The 19,143-nt window shown below is 47.7% G+C and overlaps 11 protein-coding genes and 1 non-coding gene; 6 read left to right on the top strand and 6 right to left on the bottom strand.

The window, feature by feature from the left end:
• Positions 1-229, bottom strand: part of CNAG_04301 — a 4,648-nt gene extending 4,419 nt beyond the window's left edge. For both annotated transcript variants that reach the window (XM_012196091.1, XM_012196331.1), the window contains exon 1: positions 1-229. This exon is cut by the window's left edge and continues 333 nt beyond it. In XM_012196091.1, the coding sequence (XP_012051481.1) occupies positions 1-203 (203 nt within the window). In that variant the 5' untranslated portion in view covers positions 204-229.
• Positions 230-363: 134 nt separating this feature from the next.
• Positions 364-1,467, top strand: CNAG_04300 (hypothetical protein). XM_012196090.1 has 5 exons: positions 364-622; positions 681-756; positions 818-1,006; positions 1,045-1,142; positions 1,201-1,467. Exons 1-5 carry the CDS (start codon positions 440-442, stop codon positions 1,273-1,275), a joined length of 621 nt encoding a protein of 206 aa, XP_012051480.1. The 5' UTR covers positions 364-439; the 3' UTR covers positions 1,276-1,467.
• Positions 1,093-1,931, bottom strand: CNAG_04299 (hypothetical protein). XM_012196330.1 has 2 exons: positions 1,470-1,931; positions 1,093-1,412 (listed from the first exon to the last, which is right to left on the bottom strand). The coding sequence occupies exon 1, from the start codon at positions 1,809-1,811 to the stop codon at positions 1,491-1,493; it is 321 nt and encodes a 106-aa protein (XP_012051720.1). The 5' UTR covers positions 1,812-1,931; the 3' UTR covers positions 1,093-1,412; positions 1,470-1,490.
• A 147-nt stretch (positions 1,932-2,078) lies between these two features.
• CNAG_04298 (nucleolar complex protein 3) lies at positions 2,079-4,987 on the top strand. XM_012196329.1 has 4 exons: positions 2,079-2,428; positions 2,479-3,220; positions 3,271-3,553; positions 3,604-4,987. The coding sequence occupies exons 1-4, from the start codon at positions 2,106-2,108 to the stop codon at positions 4,938-4,940; spliced, it is 2,685 nt and encodes an 894-aa protein (XP_012051719.1). The 5' UTR covers positions 2,079-2,105; the 3' UTR covers positions 4,941-4,987.
• Positions 4,946-7,794, bottom strand: CNAG_04297. 2 transcript variants are annotated; one of them, XM_012196328.1, is made up of 9 exons: positions 7,569-7,794; positions 6,170-7,510; positions 6,103-6,111; positions 5,982-6,053; positions 5,781-5,935; positions 5,674-5,730; positions 5,426-5,619; positions 5,191-5,376; positions 4,946-5,133 (listed from the first exon to the last, which is right to left on the bottom strand). In XM_012196328.1, exons 2-9 carry the CDS (start codon positions 6,309-6,311, stop codon positions 5,022-5,024), a joined length of 927 nt encoding a protein of 308 aa, XP_012051718.1. In that variant the 5' UTR covers positions 6,312-7,510; positions 7,569-7,794; the 3' UTR covers positions 4,946-5,021. The 2 variants fall into 2 exon arrangements, with proteins under 2 accessions (XP_012051718.1, XP_012051479.1); XM_012196089.1 differs by having other exon boundaries at positions 6,170-7,794.
• On the top strand, positions 6,512-7,826 carry CNAG_04296 (hypothetical protein). XM_012196327.1 has 2 exons: positions 6,512-6,659; positions 6,717-7,826. Exon 2 carries the CDS (start codon positions 6,739-6,741, stop codon positions 7,681-7,683), a length of 945 nt encoding a protein of 314 aa, XP_012051717.1. The 5' UTR covers positions 6,512-6,659; positions 6,717-6,738; the 3' UTR covers positions 7,684-7,826.
• Positions 7,827-8,021: 195 nt separating this feature from the next.
• Positions 8,022-9,895, top strand: CNAG_04295 (hypothetical protein). Its single transcript, XM_012196088.1, has 7 exons — positions 8,022-8,163; positions 8,303-8,359; positions 8,421-8,533; positions 8,584-8,890; positions 8,963-9,235; positions 9,307-9,443; positions 9,526-9,895. Exons 1-7 carry the CDS (start codon positions 8,095-8,097, stop codon positions 9,560-9,562), a joined length of 993 nt encoding a protein of 330 aa, XP_012051478.1. The 5' UTR covers positions 8,022-8,094; the 3' UTR covers positions 9,563-9,895.
• Positions 9,896-10,009: 114 nt separating this feature from the next.
• Positions 10,010-11,399, top strand: CNAG_04294 (hypothetical protein). XM_012196326.1 has 1 exon: positions 10,010-11,399. The coding sequence occupies exon 1, from the start codon at positions 10,303-10,305 to the stop codon at positions 10,849-10,851; it is 549 nt and encodes a 182-aa protein (XP_012051716.1). The 5' UTR covers positions 10,010-10,302; the 3' UTR covers positions 10,852-11,399.
• On the bottom strand, positions 10,958-14,938 carry CNAG_04293 (vacuolar protein sorting 41). The gene is made up of 14 exons (XM_012196087.1): positions 14,393-14,938; positions 14,252-14,342; positions 14,058-14,199; positions 13,746-14,002; positions 13,015-13,696; positions 12,859-12,962; positions 12,712-12,804; positions 12,538-12,665; positions 12,197-12,479; positions 12,033-12,143; positions 11,905-11,982; positions 11,731-11,850; positions 11,365-11,677; positions 10,958-11,315 (listed from the first exon to the last, which is right to left on the bottom strand). Exons 1-14 carry the CDS (start codon positions 14,818-14,820, stop codon positions 11,005-11,007), a joined length of 3,141 nt encoding a protein of 1,046 aa, XP_012051477.1. The 5' UTR covers positions 14,821-14,938; the 3' UTR covers positions 10,958-11,004.
• A 55-nt stretch (positions 14,939-14,993) lies between these two features.
• On the bottom strand, positions 14,994-16,653 carry CNAG_04292 (hypothetical protein). XM_012196325.1 has 3 exons: positions 16,164-16,653; positions 15,923-16,095; positions 14,994-15,873 (listed from the first exon to the last, which is right to left on the bottom strand). The coding sequence occupies exons 1-3, from the start codon at positions 16,621-16,623 to the stop codon at positions 15,511-15,513; spliced, it is 996 nt and encodes a 331-aa protein (XP_012051715.1). The 5' UTR covers positions 16,624-16,653; the 3' UTR covers positions 14,994-15,510.
• A 381-nt stretch (positions 16,654-17,034) lies between these two features.
• On the top strand, positions 17,035-19,051 carry CNAG_12841. XR_001046120.1 has 6 exons: positions 17,035-17,156; positions 17,222-17,799; positions 17,866-18,023; positions 18,098-18,247; positions 18,369-18,713; positions 18,768-19,051. It is a non-coding gene; the product is annotated as a hypothetical RNA (non-coding RNA).
• CNAG_04291 (glycosyl-hydrolase) lies at positions 17,261-18,975 on the bottom strand. XM_012196324.1 has 8 exons: positions 18,759-18,975; positions 18,630-18,703; positions 18,455-18,577; positions 18,364-18,398; positions 18,212-18,274; positions 18,074-18,158; positions 17,856-18,011; positions 17,261-17,791 (listed from the first exon to the last, which is right to left on the bottom strand). Exons 1-8 carry the CDS (start codon positions 18,941-18,943, stop codon positions 17,472-17,474), a joined length of 1,041 nt encoding a protein of 346 aa, XP_012051714.1. The 5' UTR covers positions 18,944-18,975; the 3' UTR covers positions 17,261-17,471.
• Positions 19,052-19,143: the final 92 nt, after the last annotated feature.

Genomic DNA, 19,143 nt, shown 5'->3' with positions numbered 1-19,143 from the left:
TCCTTTGCCGCTATGACCTCTTCATTTAAACGCTTGATTTCTTCTTCCATAGCATGATTCCGTTTACTGGGCGAGTTGAGGACAGACGGTAAATCGCATGAGGCGGAAGCTGAAGCCTTGATTCCTTCATTCCACCAGCGACTGGCTCTTTCTGTATCTTTTTGGGTGCGGGTAAGCAGCCGATTGCGCTTTGGAGTGTCCATTAACAAGGTCTGAGGATGAAATGGTTGCTGGATGGCAAAGTCAAGAAAGCGAGCTGACAGGCAGTCGCGCGCCAAACCATGTAAATGTTACGTAACACTTGCCTGTCGCGTCGGCCAAAACAACAGTGAGCAGCGACGAACCCGAAGAAGCACGCATGAAGACGCATCCAACACCTTTTAACGAAATTTGTTGTTGATTTCCTGCTTTATTCTCATGCTAAATAGTATCATCTACAATGGCCGAATTACCCCTCTCAAGAATTGTAATAGACAGTGAACCAGACTGGCTACGAGTGAAGAAAAATGTCTCAGATGCGATGATGGAAGTGATGGAGACACGATTAGCCACCATGCCAGGTGGTAAGGATGGAGATGCAGCAAGGACGATGAGGAGAGAGTTGAAGGCTCGGCTAGCTCAAGTGAGTGGAGTAGATAATGGCTTACCTGAATGAGCTCACCTTTGGATATCCACGTCAGATACAAGACAGGATATTTGAGATGAGCAAGTACAATTTGCAAGTGAATGGCCAAAATTATGAGGATTTCGTGCAAGGTGCGTAGCAATTCTTGTAACCACTGGGATCTGCATTGTAATCTAATTATACATGTTTTAGCTACCGAAGGGTTCGACGAAGTTCTCGATCGTAAAATATGGGGTCTTCACACCGAAAAGGTTGATCATGAAACCCGCATTGCTGAAAGGCGCAAAAAGATGCCAGAGAGCATTAATCGACTGGAAGTGGATTTAGAGATGAGAAGAACAGAGGCAGAATGGTTGCCCGATGATCTAGAAGACGAAAACGGTACGTTCCTTTAGATCTGTTCAAGCTAACAAATGTAGATGTGAAACAACTAGAAGAAATACCTAAACCTCTTCGCCACGACGAGGTCAGAGAAACTTTCCAAACTGTAGCATCCAACTTGTCGGAAGTGGTCAAGGTATGTTATACCTTTTAAAGAATATGCTCGTATTACTAACGGGTAGTCAACTTTACAGTCTGCTCCCCTGCAACTGCAGCGTGCCCAACGAGCTCAGACGGTTCGAGACGAAATTACAAGCATGCCCTTATGAGCTGCATGGGCGACATATATATATATACTGTTCCTCGTACATTGATACCTCATCCGCAATTCGGGGGCCATACGTATGTTTGGGAGAATCCAGACGGCCCGCCTAGACGACAGTGTTTTCGCGTTTAATCATAATCTCTGTTGTACGATATCAGCTTTGTCTCAACAGTTATGCAGTTTCTTCCCCATCCTTACATATAGGCATGTTCTTGGCATCTAAAACTCTTCCCTTTTGCTCCTTTGTCTGACTTCAGGTAATACCTTCACGCTGTTTACACCCGCAGCATTCTTCACCTTCTCAAGCAGAACTTTCTCTTTTTGTGTCCAAAGACCTTGGTCCCTTCTAACTGGCTGTCCATCTAGTTGAACCACCTCAAATATACCCTCTCCTTCTAATTCACCCACCTGTCCAACATATTTCAGCTGCCAAGGTGGATTTTCCATAGAGGTCGAGGGAATTTGAGAGGGTGAATGTGATATCTGGAGATAGACGTGCGAGGGTTCTATCTTGGGAGGTTTGTTGGGGACCTTGGACATATTGGGATATTGGGCTAGCTGCGTCTAAGGGAAGGTTCTTTGGCTACTGCACTACTGCACTACTGCATGGATGATGGATATAGAATTCAAAGAAATGAAGAACGAAGGCTTCAACAAGCAATACACTGCCATGGCGCACCACTTCTCACCAGCCATATATACGCGGCGGTGACCGACATGGAGCCTTACAACGGAATCAAATCAAAAAGTCAGGTGGAGGTTTCTGAACATTTTCAACGAACAAGGGCCGTTTCTAGATACATCCATTGTTTACACTCGTCTACACTCACAAAGATGGGCAAGCCTGGAGCGAAGGCACTCGGAAAGCGTAAGGCCCCGGCTTCCAAGCCCCCTGCCCCTAAAAAATCCAAAGCTGCTTCTGCAGAAGACAGCACTCAAGCGAACGGTCGGCCTAAGCGCAAGCCTGATCAACCGAAGAAGGTCAAGCTCCGTGACCAGAAAACAATTCCAGTGCCAAAGAGTATTTACGCCACGGGATCTGGTGATGAAGATGATGGGATGGATAGCGACATGCTCGAAAACCTCGGTGAAGAGGAGGGTTTAGGCCTGGAGAATGCGAAATTCTTGGCTGGAATAGATACCACTGCTTTGACCCGGTAGGTTATTAACTGTTGCTGTTCCATTATTGCCATTGACAACTTCATAGATCAGTTAAGGAAACAAAGCGTCTACACGAACTCAACAAATCCCGAGAAATAATATCTCAACCTAAAAAGCAAAAGTCAAAAACCTCAGTACGCCAACCGGGTTCTGACGAAAGCGATGGATTCGATTCCGATCCTGAATTCGATTCGGATCTCCAGTCGGACATGGGATCAGATGTTGACTTTGGCTCGGAAGGCGATGGAAGTCTGGGATCTGATGATGAGGACGAGTTTTCAGGAAGTGAGGATGACGAGGATGTCACTGCTGCCTTTGATGACTTCAGCTCTGACGAGGACGAAGACGAGCCCGAGCGTAGAAAGCGCAAGAAGAAGGAGGAAGAAGCCGAGTATGAACTAGTTGGACGATCAAGGTGGGCCGCTAAGCCAGAAGAGCCCCAGGAAGATTCTGTCGAAGTTGGCCGTTTGCCCATTAAACTTCCTACTGGTGAAATCCAAATGGTTCAAGGTTCAACCCGTATCGCGGTCCCCCAGCCCAAGAAGGCAGCGATTAAGCTCGAAAGTGGGGATGAAGAAGAAGATGAGGTGGAAGAAGAAGAGGAGAACAGTGATGATGAAGCACAGACAATGAGGATGGCAAGTCAGAAGGGAAAGTTTGGAAGGATGGGTATTGCAGAGATTGTAGGCAAGAAGGGTTGGAAGAATGCTCAGAGGCTGGAAGCTGCGAAGGAGCAAGTGGCGCAATTGGGTTCTGAAATCCTAGGGGGGGGAGAACTTGTTGACATCGTATGTCCATACTGTGGAGTATAGGAACAATATCTAATGAGATATCTTAGAGCCCTGTCCTTACAAGACTATCTTCCTTCGGTCTCCCTACCGTCCCAGCGCTTGAAGAAGGGCAACCACCTCTTTCTGTCCCGGCCTCTATTCGAGGTCTAGTTTTCCTCTCTCAACTGGCCGTTTACAAAGATCTTATTCCAGGCTATAGAATTCGTGAGCTGACGGCACTTGAGGAAGCTGAGAAGGTTAGGGATGAAGTGAAAAGATTGAGAGAAGGAGAAAAGATGTTGGTGAAAAGCTACAAGGGCTATTTGAAGATGCTCGAGGCAGAGATCAAGAGTAAGTCTTCAATGGTTGCCTGTCGGCAGGTTCTAATAGTTTTTTAAAAGGCAAAACGAATCTCGCTACTATCAGCTTAAGATGTATGTGCGAGCTCTTGACATCTGTCACCCACTTCAATTTTAGCGAGAACATCATGGGTGTCCTTGTTGGTCGACTCGGCAGACGTAGCTGGGACGGTGACTCTGATCTGGTGCTTCAAACTTTCATTCGCGTATTCCGCGAAGACGTCTCGGGGCAGCATTCTCAAACGCTTGTCCGGTTGATTGCGCGAATGATCAAAGAGCGCCATTTCCAAGTTCACCCTAATGTTCTTTTCTGTCTTCTTCACCTTCGCCTCAAGGATGAACTTGACCAGATGCGACGAGGTAAGAATGCAAAGGGCGGCAACAAGAGTAAGAGAGAGAAGGATGAGATCAAGGGAAAGAAGTTCAAATCAGAGAAGAGGAAGAAGTGGGCGACGAAGAATCAAAAAAAACGGGAGAGGGAGATGAAGGAAGTTCAGAAGGAAATGGCAGAAGCAGAGGCTGAGGTTGACAAGGAAGAAAGGGCCCAAGTACAGACTGAAACCCTCAAAAACCTCTTTGTCTTGTATTTCTCCATCCTGAAGAATCCCAAACGTACGCCTCTTTTGCCGGCGGCTCTGGAGGGTATCTCCACCTACTCCCATTTCATTAACATTGACTTCTTCCGCGACCTGCTTGTTGTACTTCGCAAGATAATTGCAGACCAGCAGTTAGCCGATGCCAGTAACAAACAAGAAGAGGAGAGCGAAGATGAATCATCCCAGCAATTGGATGTCGTTGGCGCCAGTCAGCGTATCCGAAACAGGTTACTAGCTATCGCCACGGCCTTTGACCTTCTTTCAGGTCAGGGAGAGGCGCTCAACATTGACCTTTCCGACTTCATCAATCAGCTTTTCGCTCTTCTTCGACCGTTGTGCCTTGACACTGGGATTGAGGACCCCCCTTTCCTGCCAGCTTCCACAAAATCCTCTTCCGGCGCTGTCCACACCCTATCTACATCCACACTCCTCTTCCGATGTTTAAATGCTTCATTCTTCTCTCGTCACTCTCGATCGCCAGCTAATCGCTCTGCGGCGTTTGCCAAGAGACTTACTGAATGTGCTCTGCATTTCCCTCCCCGTACCGGCAAGCAAGCGATTGCATTTGCCCGATCCCTTGTCAGCAAGGAACCTAAGATTGAGGGCTTGTTAGATACTGAGGAGAGGATGGCGGATGGAGCGTACAGACCAGAGTTAGATGATCCTCAATTGGTCAATCCTTTTACAACAAGTTGGTGGGAAGCTGGTGTTTTGGGTAGCAAACATTGGGACCGAGAAGTTCGACTTGAGATGAGCAAGTTGAGAGATGGAAAGGTTGTCTAGATGCGTTTTTGGTGTATCATGGTATGCATAGCCTATTGTACAAAGTGTTGGAAACAATGCCTGTCACCGTCTACTGTCTTCTCAAAGCTCGCCTACAGAAGAAACACCCAGATCTCTCCAAACCTTCGGCCGCTCGTTATCCGCATCAGCCGAGAACCAATTTGCTGCTGAGCGTTGCGTAGTGTCATCAATCCTGCATGTGAAAGTCAGAGTCATAATCAAAAGTCAATTGTATGATACTCAAGCTGACCATTTGCTTTCCACACCTTGTTTATCGAGGAGGACTTTGACAGTTGCCCATGAAAATCTGACAATGCCCTTGTAGCCAAAAACCGGATCTATGGATTCCTTAAGATATGCTTGGGTCTTCGGATCGGATGGATAACCGCTGCCTCTTATAACTTCCTCTTCGTCTTGTGACTTGATATCGGTAGCTCTGTTCAAGCAGGTGAGCACCGGGTTTGCGATCGGTGGAAGAGACGAACCCATGGACGACATCCTCAGGATCAACCCAGCCATGGACATATCTATCTCTTGTGACCTTGGCCACAATCGATGCAGCACCAACGATTTTGAATAGACTGTCAGCTTTGGGGCAAACCGTAAATTTGATAGTAGGGAATATCGCAGTAAGTCTGGCTTGCCATTGAGGGGCAGGGCCAAGGGCATCAACGTAACACTTGAGAGATATCGTCAACCAACAAGACGCCTCCAAAGAGCAGGAAAAACTCGCCTCGGTCACGTTGATGCCTCTATTTAAGGCTGTTTGGATCAGGTCCACTGTAGCATCCTAGCATCATTGTCAGGGATGCTCTATGCTTTATAAAAGATGTCGATTACCTCTGCTTGTCTATTGAGATTTATGGGAACTTTACGGAGCATGTTGGATGAAATGTCTTGAGGCGATAAAGTTGACGAAGAATAACACAAAGGAGGATGGACGTCAAAAGACTTCCAGAGGGTCTGCCGAGTTTCAGCGGATAGCGCCTTAGAGTCTGATGATCATCAATATCCCGGTCTCCTAGGTACCATCTTGCTCACCGTCGAAGCCAATGCTCTCCAAGATAGATTTAAATGACAAAGGGCAATAAGCTGCGGCATATACCATCGGTCCTAGGCAGTATCAGCAAGCGGCGGCAGGCAATTTATCCAATTGTCATACCAAGTACAGCTAGCAGAAGCTTTGTTAGCTTTGTATACTCCATATTGAAGGCAAGTATCCGACTCACGACCTCGACCTGCTTCATCGATACCCATGATCCAGCCCTCCCCCGAAGTTCGCTCTGCAGCGGGAAGAGCCGAGTGGAAGACATAAGAATTCCTCAATGGAGGAACAGGCTCCAGGTTTACAGGGTCAATAGGAGTGGACATTGCTGAGTAGCTGAACTGTAAATTGAGCACGTCGAACAACAAGGCGAAGAAGACGCGTCCAGCCAGTAAAAACACTCGCAACAGACGCGTCCAAATATGACCCGAGGTGTGTGTTACGTAAAATAGTTATCTTCCCTTGCCACCTCAGTTCTGGTGGGGTGTCCCAAACCGTGCTCGTTCTTCGCTTTCCACCAGCTATTATTCCAGCAAGGACACATTCGGCCCACAATACGCATATAAAACCCAGCCAGTACCTTTGTGTCCATCCTTCCTGGTATCCTCATAATCTCATACCACTGTCCACGTCTGTCGGCTGTGGGAAAACATCAAATTTTCACATATCAAGGCGTGAGTTGCCCATGAAGCGGCACCACGTCTGACGCGCCATTGCTAACCTCCACACAGATTTACGCGACTGTCTCCAAGCATGCCGGCGACGGTGCCCACTCTCGCCGCCGCCGAAGAGCCTATCATCGATCCCGCCTTGATGGATGAGAACGAGGCCGTAGTTGACCAAGCAGTTACCCTTTCCGTTGAAAAGGAATCTGACAACGGCAGCAACGGCCAAGGTCCTTCCACTCTGCAAGCAGCTATCACTGCCAGTGACCCTGTGCCGCAAGAAAGCACATCTGTGGATTCTCCTGCTGTTGAGGCTTTGGCCGACATAGCAAGCCCCTCGCCAACCGGCGAATCCTCCAACAACGCCGTTGCTGGTCCATCTACTCTAGTGCATGCCGCCTCTACCAATGCTGAACCACCATTTTCTGTCCTTGTTCAGGCCTCTTCTTCCGCATCGCCTGATTCTGGAACTACCCTTGTCGCCCCTAGCCCTCCCCATGGTCCTTGGCTTTCTCGAGAAGAAGCGGAAGAGGCCATCCGAGCCTACGCTCTCGCCAACAACTTTGACGTGACCATCACTCATTCTGATGTATATCGCCATGTCATCACCATGGCTTGTGTCAAGGGAGGGAAATACAGATGCACCAGAGGTCCTGCTCATGATGAAGTAAGGCAAAGAGGAAAGAGAACAGGCAAGACCGGTTGCAACTGGAGGGTGACAATACGGGATGAAAATTACAAGCCGCACCGATATCACGATGAGAAGGAGAAGTGGGACTATGTTCCCATGTCTGATCTTGTGAACATTCATAATCACCCACCAATATTACCCAAAGACAACCCTAAAGTCCGACACAAGACTATTACTCCACAAGTCAAGGAGTTAATCTACAAGGAGGTGAATAAGGGAACACCTACTAGGAAGGTCTTGGAGAAAATTCAAAAGGAATTTCCAGATTGTCTGGCTAATATGATTGATGTGAAGAATTTGATTGGCAGGAGGAAGAAGGAGTTGCCCACGATGGGGTTGTAATCAGTATCCGTACGGCCGCGGCGGAAGTCGTTACAAGATGGGGGTGTTTATAGTGAAGCTGCGCCTGTGTAGACCGTATTTTTAATCATTGTAATCACTCATGCTTTTTTGGGCTTGCGTAATGTATCAGTACTCCATGCTTCACGATCGGATCTCAGTCTCTTCACTGACCATGGATGGACGCTGTTGAATTCGAAATTCCAGCCAGACGGAAGTTACGATTAACCGCAACCAAATAAAATCTCGCAAAGGGCCCCCCCCCACGATAAAAAGTTAGCAGCTATATGGTCGGCGGTGCGAAATGAAATTGCTACTGTATATGATCACATTGTATGATCCTTCGTGAACTTTTAAACAGGAACCAAACTTTTGGCATTCTAAAAGGCCGACAACACGAAGAAATAGAGAGCGATGGAGGCGGTACATGGAAATCTCTCACATGCCATGCGTGACAATTACAACGAACATGGCGTTGACGAGGTAAGCATTATTTACTTTTGTTGACCCCATTTTTCCATTGTGAACGAACATCTGATCGTCACTATGGGCCTGTATACCCTCAAAGTCTACGCCGTATACCTTTAAAGTCTACAGGAAACTATATTGACTTCAGTTGTAGTACTATCGAAAAGTGGCAGCAACATATCGCAACCCTTTCTATTCTGGTATTAAAAAAGTGAGTGCAAGCTCGTGTTGATTATGATTCCTGGTAGAATGCTATGTGCTAAGCATTATAGGTTATATGGACATTTATGAATCGATGGTGGGAAGCAGAGGGACGAGATATGTTCTCTCAAGAGGAAAAGGGGGACAAGAAAAACTTGAAAGTGCTCGATATGGCTGCTGGAAGGTAAGTTGCACCGACTAGTGTGCATGAATGAGCTAATAGATTGATTGTAGTGGGGAAGGGACCCTATGCTTGCTTGAATGGGTGAGAACAGGTTCAACCAACGCCTCTGCAGAGGCTACTTCGTCTGCTTCACAACCGAACTTGTCCGTTCCCGACCCCTTAGCCATCTTACGCTCGACTGCTTTATCTGCACCAGCTCGACAAGCATTTGTCCCTCCCAACGTCCGTCGCCCTGTTGTTCCTCGCAAACCAACAGCGTCTGCCAAAGGCAACTCCAAAAGAAAACAAGTGTTCGGGAGCATGATTCCACCCAGATTGCCCGAAGGTTTCGAAATTGACGTTATTGCCACAGACCCTGTACGTATTTTTGATTCTTCACCAATAAAACCGCGTGAACATGAATTATTGGTGCTGATATTTCATTTGTAGTATACTTCCCCTGCTTACAAAGAACGTACTTCTAGGTTCTGCCATTCTTTATCTTTTACGGATCTTGCTCAAGGCCTTCTGCCACCTATAAGTGCGGAGACTTCCTCCAGGTCTGGCGATCCCTACAATAACCCGGAGCCAATTTGGGACATCATCATCTGCTCTTTCGCTCTTCACCTAGTGACCAATCCCTCAGAATTGTTTGCTCTGCTTTATGAATTGAGTGGAAAAGCGCGTTGGCTGATAGTTGTTGCCCCTCATAAGAAGCCAGAGGTAAGCGCATGTGCAGATATCTGCTCTGGTTGGAGAAGGAAGGAAGATGCCGACGCTAATTGTCTTCACAGATAAAGGAGACATGGGGCTGGGCTCGGTGGGATATCGCGTCCTGGACGGCTGTGGGCGAGGCACGTCTGTACGGTGGTGGAAAGCCTAAAGGCGACGCGGACGATGAGGAGACGGAGTTGGAGATCGTCCGGGACAAGTGAGTCCTTTGACCATCCACCGTCATCTATTGCCTACTTTATATAAGCATAGTGAAATGCCCATACTAATCCCAGTCACAGAGTGAAGCTACGTTTATATAGAAGCAACGCGTTTTAAGGTGCAAATATAATGGATTGCGACGACATAAAGGTATCAGGCCGCTAAGCATGGACGACAGCGTTCGCAGTTTTACAGGCTGTATTTGACAAGGCTATGCTAGCCGATTAAGCAGCAAATGCAGTGGTCCGCCCGTAGGAAGAAAGGAAGCATGTTGCGTGGGGTTCCGGCAGTGATAACCATATCGTCGCTTCGAGCTACGCACGAATGAAAACCACACCGCAAGAGAATTCGCTTTGTTCTTTGCATGTGGCACATCTATCTTGCAAAGTTGAGGAAGAAGTGTTGTCCATCTTCATAGTCTCACGTCTACCATGCATACAATTGCCCCAACCAACGTGGTTTTCCTTTTTTCGTTTTAGCGTTTGAACATTAGGTTTGACGCGTCGGGAAGCCTCCGAGAAATAATTCACTGCGCACACGTCTGCATTTATCCTGATCTGCTGATGATAGTAATATTTCTTTCTCTTCTTCATTCTCTCTCTCACCTAGCTACTTCAAAATCGTCTATTCTGTCTTTACGACGAGCACAGAGCAATCCGAGTCCATAAGCGCTGGCCGCAACGCACTCGCTAGCCGAATCACCCATTTACTTCGTCGCCGGCGATTGCCTTTTAATCCCCCGTTTACACTCGCCACTCCCTTGTCCATTGCTTAACGCGAGCCAGCAGTGCACTACTGTTATACAATATCAAGCCACATTACCCTTCTCTCTAGATCCATCCAGCTGGATCAACAGCATGACAGCTACTTCTAGTCAACATCTGCTCCCCACTGTCATAATCACTCCCTCCACACCGATATCTGACTCTTCGGAAGACATTGCTTTACTTCCTTCTGCCACCCAATTCTACCCCTCGTCGTCTAGTGAACGGCCCCGAAGCAAACCAAAGCGCCAGCGTTCTCATACCGGCCATTCATACTCTACGGAGTATTTGTTGCCCCCAACACATCTTCCGTCGCCCCAAACCGGACATCGTCCTCTCCGCTCGTCCTTCATATCATTAGCGTTGCTTCTGGTGGGGTTAACACTGATAGCATCATCTGTGCTTTGTACTGGAAGTGGCGCCAATGCTTGGCTAGAGATGAGACATACGGGTTTGCAGAAGTTGGAGGGGATGGGAAGGGATGTGAGTGCAAAGTTGGGATGGGATGCCAGTCTGCAACGACTGGCATCGTTGAGGGTACACAAGATGGAGGCGTCAGGTGATGCGGGGTTGCATCCTAGCGAATATGCAAACGAGAGACATCGAAAAGAAGAGTTCAGTAGTCTTTCACCAGAAGGATAGAGGGTAGTGCTCCCGCAAAATTGGAGTTTCCAAAAGCAGGCGTGTTAACATGGATTGTATGAGGCATGAAATGGTTGTACAGCAGGGATTGAAAATAACGTGGGAATTTTATTCTACAGCTTTTATAAATGCATAACGATACAAACTTTTAGGCTAAGTGCCCTTATCTAATGTTCCTGTTCGCTCGCACGCCGGACATTGCTTGACTAGGACCCTCACCGCCGCTGCATAGCCCAACCTGGCCCCCAAATTCCTTGTCTTCCACGCCGCTCCTCCATGGCCACTCATACGGCCTCCATCTGCCAGCAAATACGCAACTGAAGCATTTTCTTGCCGTATTGGTAGGTCTACCCCTTCAGGAAGTACGCATTCCGCATGGACAAGATGTCGACAGAGGTAAATCAAGACAAGGGATGGTGGGTTCGTAAAGGCGGGTTTTGAACACACTGCACAAGTGCTTGTAGCTGTTCCAGGTTTAGCAACATCCAACCTACGCCGGATGAAACGACCTACATGACGCTTTGAGACCATTGGTTTGACCCTTTTTCAGCTGACCCATCAGACCCCCACAGTCTCCATTTAGAATATGTTGACAGCCCTCCAGCAAAGAGACTTGAAGGTTGGATGCTTGCAAGATTTTCACCAAAGCCGGTTTCAGTCCAGGGATCTCCATGCCATTGCGAATGCGACTAATGAGTCGAATGGGGTTGATCTCTGCGCCAACGTGCTCCAGAAGAGCACGGATGAAGTCTGGCCGACTTTCCGAATACGCCAACAAGTCTTCCCAAAGATCCTCATCGGCTTGCTCTTTAGCAAACTCAATTGCCTGGAATTTTGCGTCAGTGCAAAATTTGAGCCGCAGATGAACGAGGTACGTACCCTTTCGACATCGCCAAGACGCTCAATAAGAAGCATCAAGGCTCGTTTATTGTTACCCATTCTGCCCAGGAGGAAAACCATTTCTAGAACATAGTCGCGCTCTTTACATACATCATAGGCCTAAAAGTGACTGGTGATGAGCAGTGTTCATCGATAATAATGGAGATGACACACCTTTTCGAGGTCGTAGAAATTACTTGTACGCAAGAAAGGCATCAATCTGTCGACATCATACGCAGCGTAGAGCTCAACCTAATCAAGTCAATTGAAGTGCTCAAGCCATATGGTAATGAATAATTTACCATTCTGTCGCTATACGGTAAAGAGTATTGTGGATCTTTATCCAAAAGGGCGTCTAGATATATGTACAAATACTGAGGCTTAGTTTCAAGTTGGCGCACAACTCTGTCGATCTGAGATAAAAGGCTTGTCAATATGACACCTGCTAGTGAGAAATTTGACTCACAGGGATAGAGTGGACATGATCAACGAGTAATTGAATCGCGGCTCCGTGCTTGCTTTTGTCACCCTCTACACTCACCATCTCTGCATCATCCGTCTTCTTGCCTCTTTGGTTCTCCCCCTTGCCCTGGGCTTTCTTTCGTTCTTGATCGAAAGTAACCAGTTGAAGAGCCTGATCTCGAACCGCGGTGAAAAGATTGTGTTCTCTAATAAGATCAAAGACATAGGGTTTGCGAATACGAAGGAAATACGGGAGAGCTTTAGCAGGAAGGCGGTTGATAAGATATCTGTTGCACGTTGTCAGTCCATGTCGGTATAGAACCAGTCTTGAGAATTCCCACATACAATTCACCCAAGCACTCTAATAAAAGCGGGTCGTCATGAGAAGCCTGCAGCTCTCCCTGGATGGCTTCAACCAATGTTGTCAGATCATAAATCTCTGTGGGCCAAGATGTGATGACCTTTAGAAGAGCCTGTTATACGTATTAGTTCGATTCTTCCATATTAATTGGGGCTTGCCTGTTTGTCGTTGATCAAAAGATGCGTAAACACCATCTCGTACACACGTCTTCCTAGCCTGGGCCTTTGCGTCGGGATATATGGAATGATCGCCTAGAATATCATCAGTCACTATGATATAGTACGTATAATGACAGAAGTGCCTACAGGTAGCTGTTGATGTTGCACGAAAATGTCTATCCATTTTTCCCAAGCCGCCACATCCTGTTCCAAGATCTTCGGTGCAAGCCCTGCAGCTTGTTCAAATTGCTCTGCAATGCTAATCAGCGTAGAGTCCATTCTCTTGGGTAAAGTTATGCCTACCTTTGCTCACGAGGTGTCGCATGTACTTCAACCCAATTCCCTTCATGTCCAATGCACTGCCATGCTTCTTCTGCATCTCCTCGGCTGCTTCCAATGCCTCTTGGAATCTTTCTTTTTCCACCAGCCATTCGATATGGTCAGCCTCATCTCTTGGTCTAACCACAATGACATCGGCAGGACTGATGACCAAGAATGCTTCCTCTTGAGGTTTCTGAGACTTAACGAGGGAATAGTCATTGCAGCCATACATGTGATAATTGGCTAGACTCAGTGCGTCAGCATTGGTTTCTTCGCCTTTATCGATAATCCTCAGTTCTGGTCGGTTTGCCGCCTTTCGACGCTGTTCAGTAGGGTCATCGGTAGCCTCGTTTTCATATCTGTCGGGGGCGACGTATGCGAGTATGACGTATGAGCCTCCAAACGGCGCGACGCCAGAGATCATGCAATCGACTTGATAGATGGCCGTCATCTCGACTGTCAAGGGAGCAAGGTTTCCAGAGGCCTGACTCGAAGGACGGGAGCGGACGCGAACAATCTTGATGTGATCCGCCCAGCCAATTAGAAGAGTCTGATCATCTTTCCATTGAAGGGTGCATTTAAAGAGCTCGGCACGAGGCGCAGATGCACCGCGATCGATGTAACCTATTCGCTGGCCGGTGTTAGTATCGTAGATTTTTACTCCCTATATTGACGGTCAGCATGAATCCAGTTGCATATACTCTTGGTCTTACAAGATCATTAGCCCAAGCGATGAGGTTCCGTCTCCATTCTATCGCCCAAATAGGTCCCTCTCCAGAATGGAGAATTTGCTCTTTGTACCCCATCCATCCCTTCTCTTGTAAGATCAAATTGCCCGCCATACCACCGCAAACGAATGCCCTAGACTTCTTTTTCGCAAAATCTGGTTCAAGGGCAACGGCACGCATGGGACGCTTGTAATCAAAAGCATAAGATTCCGGTGTGCTTAGAGAATGAATCACGACGCGGCCTGTTCGCGATTTTAGTCCTGCGCATGGCAAAAGAAGACGGAAATGACGGCCCACCTTCTACACTGGAAGTCGCAACAAAGTCATCGCTCTCGTCCATACGCAAACATGTCACACTCGCTGCGTGCGGCCTGAAAGAGTTGATTTTGACGCCTTCATAACTCAAGATATGAACCATCCCGTTGTGTGTCCCTAGAGCCTGTACAACTTGTCAGTCTGTAGGAGCGTAAATCATAATCTTCAAAACTAACAACAGATCTTGATGACACAGATATGGTAGATGCAGAGTCTTTGGCCAAGATCTCTGGTATCCGACCTTTTAATCTGCTGTACTTGAGTGCTCTTTATAAGAGGATTAGACATGGACCTTTATCGTGTGGCTTGTGGCTCACGGTTCCTCCTCTTCTTCGTCACTCGATTCCTCACTATCTTCTTCTCCATCATCTTCAATTTGTTCTTCATCGTCTTCACTTGACTTTGCCTTGGTATTCGACCCATCTTTATTCTCCGACTCATGTCCGCTTCTTTCAGAGCTTTGACTCTCCTCTTTCTCCTCATCGTCATCGTCATCATCATCATTATCATCCTCACTATTTTGCTCCCCACTTTCAGTTTCAGTTTCGCTCAATTCACTATACCCGTCATCCGCATTGGGCACTGCGGCCCGTTCTTTGCCCTTCCGAGAGGCTGAGCTGGAGATGGAGGAAAGGGACGAAGTGCGGGACCGCGGTGATTGGACGGAGGGACCAGCTTCGGGGGTATCGTTGACAGATGCTGGCTTGTTTGGAGGTGATATACTCGAGTGATTGCTCGAGGACATGAGGATATGTCGTTATAAGGTGTATAGGATGCGAGTATATAAAGAGTCGAGTTGTGCTTCATCCATCCATCGTCCGTCGATGCTCGTCAGTAGTCTTTCGCCCGCGCGTGACGTCGTCTGCCTCCACCTTTGTTGGCTGCACGCAAAATACCACATTAAATCGTGTGCGACTGTCACAGGATATGGCATGCATATGCATTGAAGGAAGTTTGGCTGGTATGAATGAGTATGATAGTCACATTGTATGCAGGATATCAGAGTCTGGAAGTCAGCGGAAATCTGAGAGAAGTCTGCGGGAAGTCGGGAGTCGGGCGGACGTGGAAAGTCAAAAACTATGACTTCCAAGATGCAGTGGCCCTCTAAAAGATAATGTGCTCGCATGGTATATATCCATAGTAGTTTGATCCCAACCCTCTTTCCTCTATATGACTGGACCACGGCTTGATAGTCTGACTTGAATGGATGGCTTGGATAATTGTTTTGACGGGGGTCTGGGTTACCTGTTTTTTTTTTTCTTGTAGAAAATCCTACGGTTATGTAATTATTACTGTATCTGAAGACCCATTATATTTGTAAACTATGGCTGTGATTGGGGATGAATTCAATGTCATGTAAGTAGAGACCAAAGAAATCCAGCGCTTCCGTCTGCCATCACAGCAGTGACCAAAAAGGTGCATCCAATGCACCATTCTACTCCTTCTTCTCCACCTTGCCATTCTTGACTTCGACCTCATCCACAAACTTCTCTGCTTCCTTGCCTCCTCCGAAACCTTCATCCCTGGCCTCAACCTCCTCCTCCGCAACGTCCTCATCCTCGATAAACGACTCTGATTGCCTGCTACCACCAAAACCAGCACCTTCAAGCTCGGCAATACGTTTAGAGTCAGGACGTTCGCCTCGGATAGCAGCGGTAGCTCCTGCAGGGTCGGTGGTAGGAGACGATGACCAAGGGATGTGAGGGGCATCGATGGGGAGATGAGGGCCGGCAGCAGCGATGAGACCGAGACGGCGTTCGTTGAGGACGTACTTGATCCTCGCCATTGATTTTCGGCACTGATTGGATCAATCGATTGTCAAAATAGATACTCAAAAAAAAACTTACTCGGAATCCACGCTTGGCGTTCAAAACACCATCCACCCTTGATCCGATACCCAACCTCCGTCGCTCTTCCCTCTGTGTAGCAAGTACATTCCTCTCCCGCAAAAGAACGTACCACAAAGTGTGGAGTTCTTTGAAACTCTTTTGTCTCAATTCTGCTGCTGTCCAAGCTCGACCTTTTATAACTTGTCAGTACTTGTATTCCTACTATCCGGAAACAACCGGGAAAGAAAAGAAGACTCACCACTATGCAAGTTTGCATCTTCCGGTGCGAGGGATTCCAAACTGCCAAACCCTTGATTCGGGTAAACATCTGTCGGTCTTCCTTGCGACTTTACGGGTACGTGGAAGAATTGCCAGAGCGGGTGGGGCTCTTTCCGCTTTTCTTCTAAACCTTCATAATACTCTGCGGGAGGAGGATACTTTGTTGGTTCAGGGTAACCACTGGGCAAATGAACGGTGACTTGGCGGGCAGGTCGAGTGAATATGGGCTTTCCCTTTTTTGTGGATCGAGGTTCAGGGGTGGCAAGAGGCGGAGCGTCGGTAATGACAGGTTGAGGAAGAGGAGCGTGGGCAGAGGGGTCGGCGGGGGGATGGTGGTGTGGGGGAGGAGTCGATGGGCCATTGTGGTCGATTTGTCGGCCGTCTGTGTGCATACGGCGGAGGGCACGCGTGAGCGTGGAGAGACGGGGAAGACGGGACATGGTGGCTGTTTTTTTCCAAGGAATGTCGAGAGATGAGATGATACAAGAGACGTTTTCAAGGTGCTGCCGACGACGAGAGAACGCACTTTCTTGGATAAATCACGCAAAATACAGCAAGAAATATTCAGCAAACTCATCTTCTTGCTCGAGTGTCTTTTGTACAAATCGCATTATGCGTAATGCATGAGTCTGTAATAGGAGGGGTGGCCGACGGTACTGGAGAAGGCCTGGTGTATCTGTGGCGATAATAGTGGTCAGAAGGCAAGTGGAAGAGTACGTTTTTACGAAAATTCATCATCACGTGCAGATTCCCATTATGTACTATGTCTCTGCTATATGCGCTGTATAACGGAAGTCTCGCCCCATATTTCCACAATATGTATTTCCATGCTCACTCGATTCCTTATTATTAGCTTAGCCCGAGCCTAACCATGTTTTGCGAGCCTCGCTGGGATCTCACGTTTAGATCTCCCAATGATGATAGAGTTGCACTGCCCCGGCAAGCAAGCTGTATAAATAACTTTTAATCTCCGGTAAGCTGCATGATAATCCAAGCCCTCTGCAAGCCGCATAATAACCCAATCTGTGTTAATGCCAGAGACTCCGCTGTTTGTGGAAAAAGAAAAGCAAACATCGGGACATTTCGCAATAAGATCTGCCTGCCCCACGGGGATACAAGAAACATACATATGAGAACATCGACATGCAATTCGTTGTCCGTTGCCCTATCGTAATATAAAACATCAAGAACTATAGTTATTGTCCGTTGCCCCAACATGTCGGAATATAAATCACCAAAGCCAGTGTCCGTTACCACCCCCTAGAAGGATTTGCCTACCATCGACGCCCTAAAGCGCCAAACCCATACCCAAAACGGTCCCTAGGATACCTACACTCAACGTCATCAGGACGCCACCGGGTAATACCTGTTCACCGCCACTAGATTCCGTGGTGCTGGATCCAGAAGCGGCCGCGGCGGTTATAGCAGAGGTAGCCGCAGCGGTTGACCCGCCACTTGTGAAAGAGCCGCTAGCAGCAGTGCTTTTATCTGCGGATGGAGCGGTGGCGTTCCCGACGACTCCGACGCCGTAAGCCTTAGTTGACGCTCCATCCAAAGCCCACATCAAGCCTCCCATGAGGTGACCTATAAAGGTCTGATCCTGCCATGCTGAAATGGTAAATAAGTCAATTTGGATAACTCGCACTTCAAATGACTAAAGAGGAGAACTTACTGGAGTTAAGGTGTCCCAAAGAAGTGTAAAAGGATCGGCCAGCTTTAGAAACCGACTCTGCGAAAGGCTGAGCAGAAAGAGGAGACTCGATATACCATGCGATTGGGTGAGGCGAACCATGGATTTGAGAGTAATCACCTGTGGAACTGCCGTTGTCTATACCAAAAGGTCAGTCAAGATCTGATGCCCCGCAAGTTGTTGAATTCGGCTGTACGTACTGACATAGCTTGACTCGTCAACAGTCAAGACAACGATAGCGCCGTTGTCTCGAGGATTCGAGCTAAAGTAATAGACTTCTTCTTGCTACAATTGGCATTCATAAACGTTTGCCGCCAGCGATGACGTGCAGCACTTACGAAAGTCCATCGATCAGGTACATTAGCCACAGAGGGGTGAGTAGTATTCAACCTTTCAAATGTCTGGTATCCGCATTAGTATCTACTGACTGATATCTGGGAAAACAAACAACCAAAATAAATAATAAATAAAAATAAAATAAAAAACGTACGGCAGTTTGAAGTGGAGGGTGGTAGTCGAAGAAGGCTATGCATATGCCGGTTAGGCATTATTCGTACGTGCGCTTTACGGCATGAACTTACCTCCCAAAGCCAGCCCATAGTTGGGATCGTCGGTCAGACAAGTAGAAGCAGAGTGCACGCCGGTGTAAACTCCTCCGGACTGGAAGAATGTCTGCAAAGCAGCCTTGCCAGGTGCGTCCAACACTTGAATGCAATAAATCAGTATACTATTCACATGTGAATGGGCGTCGCACACCTTCTTCCGAGTTGGACACGAACATAACACCGTCGAAACCACTCAAAGTTTCATTGGTGAACATGTGCATATCCCTGCTTTCGTGTGAGCATGGTGAATCACGAACAACGCCAATAAGGGGATGCTTACTCGGAAAAGACAAATTGGACACCATACTTGTCAGCATTCTGACCAAGAACCTCTATGGCAGTTGGGATAGAATCGTGGCGGTAACCGTCTGGAGCTGTAGCACTATAGACGAGTACTCTGGGAGTCGACTGCTGGGCATATGAGGCTGCCGCCAGAAGGAGAGGAGTAATTACTGGGAGGAGCATTGTACGGGGTACGGGTTTACAGAGGAAGTGGGAAAGAGAGCAGAGCAAGAGAAACAAATGAATGACACCGATGACGCAGAAAGAGAGAAGGGCATGTGACAAAGTTGTTGACGCCAAGGGTAACGGGAAGCAACAATGGGTATAAATAACACTAAGCGGCGCGCCTTTTGAAAGGAAAATAACAGCGAATGGAGCGCCTT

The sequence above is a fragment of the Cryptococcus neoformans genome, chromosome 9 (genome assembly GCF_000149245.1).
Source record: "Cryptococcus neoformans var. grubii H99 chromosome 9, complete sequence".
In the NCBI taxonomy this organism is placed as follows: domain Eukaryota; kingdom Fungi; phylum Basidiomycota; class Tremellomycetes; order Tremellales; family Cryptococcaceae; genus Cryptococcus; species Cryptococcus neoformans.
The sequence above is the reverse complement of the archived record's forward strand: the minus strand, read 5'-3'. Positions and strand labels throughout refer to the sequence as shown.